Source organism: Pipistrellus kuhlii, unplaced genomic scaffold (assembly GCF_014108245.1).
Source record: "Pipistrellus kuhlii isolate mPipKuh1 unplaced genomic scaffold, mPipKuh1.p scaffold_m20_p_1, whole genome shotgun sequence".
Taxonomy (NCBI): domain Eukaryota; kingdom Metazoa; phylum Chordata; class Mammalia; order Chiroptera; family Vespertilionidae; genus Pipistrellus; species Pipistrellus kuhlii.
The window spans coordinates 89,219,218-89,225,149 of NW_023425404.1; the positions used below are offsets into that span (position 1 = coordinate 89,219,218).

Genomic DNA, 5,932 nt, shown 5'->3' on the forward strand with positions numbered 1-5,932 from the left:
GTCCTCCGTAGGGGTGGGTCATGTGGAGAAAACTGCCCACAAAGTTTATGGGACTTGGGTGGGGTTGGGTATTCTGGTCACATGCTGGGCTGGGCCCCCCTGGGTTGGGGCAGAGAAGACCCTCCCCTTAGCTGCATCCCTTTAGGTGGTGGAGAGATTAGGGACCTTATGATGCCACCCCTGAGCCATGGGGACATTAGCTTTAGAAAGTAGAACTTATTCAGGGTCCTCAAGAATGAACAAGACTTGGGGAGCAGAAGAGATTTAAGGAAGATGGGGACAATGTGAATTAAGGTGTGAAGGTGGGGGCATGCAGTGAGGGAGCTGCCCTGATGGTAGAAGACTGAGGATGCAAAGGGGAAGAGCAGAGAGGGTGGGGGTGGCCCTTTCCCTGCTGGAGACTGGTGGAGGTCTGAGGCTGTGTAGGTGAGGTGTGGGTCCATTGTGGGCTGGGTGCTACAGAGGGTGAGGGAAATGTGGCCACTCCAGAGGTAAATATCAGTGGGGCCTAAAAAAATGTCTGCACAATTAGTGGAGACCAACTCCTTCTCCATGTTCCTTCACCCCAATACAGCCAAAACCACACATGAAACCAGGGGTAGGGTCAGGGCCAGGGAGCTGAGACCCACCTTCCAGGCTTCCTGTGAGGAGGACAAAGAAGGCAGGCTCTGATCCCACTGCAGCCCATGAAAAATGTCTTCTTGGCCCTGTGTCCATGACTGAGGAGACTGGGTCTCAGCCCTTAATAAGGAACCAGACACAACAGAATGTGATCAGGCTGGGACACTGGACGCCCAGTGCTGTGGGAACCAGAAGAGGGGACATAGTATGCACTGGGAAGCAGTGGCAGGGCATCCAGGAAGGCTTTCTGGAGGATGTGGTACCTGAGCCAAGTCTCAAAGGCTGACTAGCCAAGTCATGAATAACGGTGCAGAAGAAGACTCATCTCAGAGCATTTAGAAAACAAGTCATTAGTTCTAAGGGAGGCCAGGAGGGGTGGGGGACCTGGGAGAGCCAGTCAAAGTGGCCATGAATACTTGGCTGGGGAACTCAGAGCTTCCCAAGGCAGTGGGCGCCATGGATGACTTTAAAGCAGGAGAGCAGCCAGTTCATTTGGAGCACAGCTGTTCCCCATCGCCCCTGACTCAGGCCTTGGGGCCATGTCCTACTCCAAAAGGCCAGGCCTGTTCAACTGTATGGAGCCACAGAGACAACAGAGGTCCAAGTCAGGTTAGAGTTATCAAGCCATAGTGAATCAGAGTCAACTGGACCCTTAAGCACTACCATGTCCTACCTCATTTTTTTTTTTAAATTGTACTCATTCTTTTATTCAGAAATATGGCATCTTAATTTTCACCTAAGGATATATGCTTTTATTGATTTTTTTTTTTTTTTTTAAGAGAGAGAGAGAGGAAGGGGGAGAGAAAGAAAGACAGAGGGGGGTGGGGACAGGGAGAGGAACACTGACTGCCTTTCCCTATACAGGACAATGCTCCAACCAACAGACAGTGTCTGTCTCTCCCCCCTGCGCCCCCTGTTACCCCCCAAGGAAACAAAGTACAGAGATGGGTAGTGACTTATTTAAGGTGGCACAGCACAGGGGCTCTTGCTGTTTTTTCAACCAGATACACAGTCCTTGACATGTGCTGCTGGTGTCATCTGTTCAGTGGGAGCTGCAAGCTGAAGAGGGGGTGGAGAAGTGCCAAATGTAGACCAGCAGGAGGGGAGAGGGAGGCTGGCCAGCCTCCAAGGCTCATAGCTGCTACCTCAGGCTCCTTGGTCTCTCTGCCTCTACTTTGCTGTGCTCAGCAGTCCTGAGAGCTCTGGGCAGAGGTGGCAGAGCCTCTCCCACGGGGTCTTGTCCTATGTGTGACACCCTTAGATTTGGAAAGGGACGGGGATGGAAGCAGAAGGGAGATATATATGACCCAGCACAGATAGGTCGTTCTTACAATCCCCAGGTCCTGACCCCATCTACCTGCTCCCCATCCTAAGAGATCTGCAGGCTGCTGCCACGCCCTCATCCTATCTGCCCCCTTCCCTTCCAAGTCAGTTACTGGTCCATCTGTTCTGTGGGAAAAGACTCCTATGAAAGGACTTTCCTCCAGAAATGCCATTTCCTCTTCCTGAAAAGGTGGGAGGAAGGACATCCATTTCCTTTGGCTTCTCCCTCAACTTTGTTCTCCTCAGACTCCTAGCTCCTTTTTCTTCCTTCCATCCTCCTCTCCTCTATGTCTTATATCCTCTCCCTTCTCTCACTTCTCCATCTTGCCTAACCTGTCCTCCTTCCACCTACACTCCCTGACATCTCTAACATGGAGTGGAACAGCAAGAGGACCACAATCCAGGCTCTTTCCCCATCTCTACCATGCCTCCTCACACACTTACTGCATACAGCACCACTCAAGGTCCCAGGGAAGTCTCAGTAGCTAGTGCCACCATTTGCCTCGTGGGCTAATTTGGGGGGAAGGACATCTGCAACTCAGCTCAGCTGGGGGCTCAACCTCCACTGGGCCACCCATGCTACTGCCTGCCACATAATCAATGTGTGTTTCACAGGCCTGTCCCATGTAGACAGGCCAGCTGGCCATCCTGACTCTCCAGCCCCTGTCCTACCCCTGACAGAGGCTTCTAAATCAGATGAAACTCCAGGCAGACACAGGGGAGCGTCAGAAATGCTATTTATTCCTCCGCTGTCTCCAGGCTGGCTGGCCTCCTCGGAGGGGTAGGCTACAGATGCACACTTGGAGAGAAAGGCAGGGCAGGTGTTCAGGATGGCAGGACAGAGGCTAAAGGAGGAAGGGTGAGAAGAGGAAGGCCCCGCGATCCTCCTGTCCTGTCTGAGACTGGGGTAGAGAATTTGGAGCCCCCAAGTTATTAGGGAACGAGCCAGGGCAGCAGGAGCTCAAGCAGGTCACTGCGAGTCTCAAAGCCACACCAGCCTCTATCCCTCTATCCCATTCCTTTCTCCTGTGCCCTGTCTGCTTCAGGCTATTTCCCTGCTAAGGCCTAAGCCCCCAGCTTTCACCAGCTGGTCAGACCCAGTCCCTGGATTCCACCGGTGAGGCTTTCCCCCGTTGTTTAGGGTGGTGCCCTGTTAGCATGCTAGGGGGTCATGGGCTATGTTGTTAGCAGCAAGGTATACTGAAGGCCCATGAGTTATGGGATCAAATTCTGACCTAGTCACCAGCACTGAGCAAGTCTAGAAGTGGATGTGGTGAGTGCCCCAGAAGAGATGAGAAGGGGAGGTAGGAAGATGTGATATCCTCAAGCAGGTCTTGGGAGTTGCCAACCCCAGACTTCTGCATGGACATCCCCTGAGTCAGGGGGAGGAGTCAAGGAGGCCCTGGGGCTGGGGCAGCTCAGTTGGGTGGTGGGTGGTGGGGCAGAGCTAGAAGAAAGTGAAGAGGAGGAGAAGGAGGCTCTGGCCCAGCAGAAGCAGGCCTGGGGGCTGCTGCCCAGAGACCCCACCCCTTACTTCTGCAGCCTCCAGGCCTCCATTGCGGCTGAGGTAAATGATGACCACATTGTCCTCAGGATCTGATGGCTGTACCTCGTTGTCGACCGTATAGCATCCCTTACCCTCGGCACTTTTGCCATTGAACTTGCGCCCCAGCACATCTTTGTCCCTCTCGCCTGGAGCAGCTAGTGCCAAGTTCACTGAGCTTTTTGCACTGCCCAGCTCATTGGTGGCCACGCAGCTGTAGGTGCCTTCCTCCGGCTTGCCAAAGCCAGGGATGAACAGGCTGCCGTTAGCAAAGGCCTGGAAGCGTGGCTGGCTGCTGGCTGCCAGGGCATGTCCATCAGCACCCACGTTGGGGCTGGTGATCTCCACCGTGCCGCCAGGCATCTGGATGTGCCAGTGGAGCTGCGGGGCTGGCTGCCCCTCCACATCACAATGGAGTGCCAGCATGAAGCCAGGCTGCAGCTCGGCACCATCCTGGCTGGGCTGGTAGGTAAGTTGCGCCAAGGGTGCTGAACAAGGCAGTGGCAGCAGGCGGGTCAGCGGTGTGCCCTTCAGCACATCAGGTGAAGTGCAGGTGATGTTGTCCTGCTCTGGGATGGAAGCAGCTGTGGTCAGGGCCCATGTCTTGAACCACATGATGCCACAGGTACACTGGAAAGGGTTGTTATTGATCTGCAGGTGGGACAGCACGGTGAGTGGTGCAAAGGTGCCCTCAGCCAGTGTGTGCAAGCAGTTGTGATTGAGCTGCAGTGAGTGTAGGGCATGAAGACTGTGGAAGGCATCTCGGGGAATGAAGGTTAGCTCATTGCTGTCCATCTTGAGTAACTGGAGGGCACTGAGGTTGTGCAGGTTGCTCCAGGCAAAGTCAGAGATGAAGTTGTGGCTAAGGTCCAGGCTCTTGAGATGGCCCAGTGAAGTCAGAGCGCCAGCAGCCACTGTGCGAATCTCGTTGTGTGCCAGCCACAGAGACTGCAGCAGGGGCACCTCCCTGAAGGCACCCTCTGGCAAGCTGGGCAGCCGATTGACTGACAGGCTCAATGTGGTCACGTTGGCTAGGAAGCCAGGCGGCACAGCCTCCAGGTCGCGGTAGGCACAGTTGGCAATCTGGAAGCCGTACTTCTCCCCACAGTCGCAGGGCTCAGGACAGGCCTGCCCCAGGCTCAGGAGGACCGCCCAGCACAGCAGACACAGCTCCTGCATCCTCCCTCCTGCAGGGAAGAACATGCCACCGGGGTGACTCCAAGGACCCGTGGAAGACAGCCGTGCCAGTCCCGAGCTCAACCCAGAGCTCGTCCCCATCAGAAGGTCTTGCCCCACACAAGCCAGCTAAAACCCAACACCATTTAGCCCAGCACCCTTATTTTACAGAACGGTAAACCAAGGCCCAAAGAAGGGCCAGGACTTGCTTGAGGTCATGCAGCCAGGAGAGGTGACAACAGGATGGAAGAGAATCCTAGCTCCTCGCCTTGCCTTGGCTAGTTCCTAGCTGACTTTATGACTTGAAATCTGTTTTCTAGTCCACCCCTCCCCCAGCACTCTGCAGAACCTCCCTCCTGCTAGGCATCCAGGCCATAGCCCCTCCCACAGGAGCCGCCCAAAAGGCATGCTTTGCCCTAGCCCAGACAAAGCCCCTGGTGCGGTGCACACCACCCCACCCCCTTCTTGCTCCTACTGGCCCTGACCACGGTAGACACCTTTCTACAGAATCACCCCTGTGGCCTGTTCTGTTAAGTCTATGCCAGGCAGCTGACTAAATAAACCCTGCCGGGACCTCTCAGCTGGCTTGGGCTAGGCCAGAGGCTCAGCCCAAATGCTGCTGGGATTTCGGGGTTGTGGTTGTTGCAGATGCCCCTGGATAGGTCCAAACAAGGGATTGTCCAAAGCACCCTAAACCACAGGAGAATGCCCAGGGAACCCCTGGGCCCAGCAGCCCCCTTCTGCTGGCCCTTGGAGTCCTCTTCCCCTTGGCTTACCTTCAAAGTGCTCTTTCTTGGCCAAGGAGAGTCTCTCTTAATTTGGAACCAGAAAGCAACAAAAGCCAGAGTTAACCAGGACCGTCTTCAGGGCCAAGGACACAAAGGGAAGAGGGGCTTGCTGGAGGAAGGGGCAGCCTGGTCCCTGCACCCCGAAGCCTGGGACCAGCTGCTAAGAGGAGGCTCCAGGAAGGGGCCCAGGCAGCCTGCACACTCCCTTCCTCCAGCAAAACAACTGCTGCTCTGCACAACCAGGATCTGTTTTTCATAAGTGACATCAGAAACTTGAAGGGGAAGATGCCAATTTTTTTTCTCTCTCTCTTTTTCCCCCTCTGTCTCTCACTTTCAGCAGCTTCAGCTTCCTTAAAGTCACACACTAGCTGGCAAGACCCAAGAAAAGACAGGCAGAGGGATTTTATGCTGGGAAGGGTAAGAAACCGAATCTTAAGGAAGATAAGAGACTTCTAATCTCACTTTAAATAAGAAAAAATGG

At 54.6% G+C, this 5,932-nt stretch overlaps 1 protein-coding gene across 1 annotated transcript; it reads right to left on the bottom strand.

Moving 5' to 3' along the window:
* Nucleotides 1-1,542: 1,542 nt before the first annotated feature.
* Nucleotides 1,543-5,706, bottom strand: ISLR (immunoglobulin superfamily containing leucine rich repeat). The gene is made up of 2 exons (XM_036456116.1): nt 5,440-5,706; nt 1,543-4,674 (listed from the first exon to the last, which is right to left on the bottom strand). The coding sequence occupies exon 2, from the start codon at nt 4,664-4,666 to the stop codon at nt 3,392-3,394; it is 1,275 nt and encodes a 424-aa protein (XP_036312009.1). The 5' UTR covers nt 4,667-4,674; nt 5,440-5,706; the 3' UTR covers nt 1,543-3,391.
* Nucleotides 5,707-5,932: the final 226 nt, after the last annotated feature.

What these genes read in the sequence shown, in the direction of transcription:
- ISLR (XM_036456116.1), bottom strand. Translation starts at nt 4,666, where the DNA reads ATGCAGGAGCTGTGTCTGCTGTGCTGGGCGGTCCTCCTGAGCCTGGGG.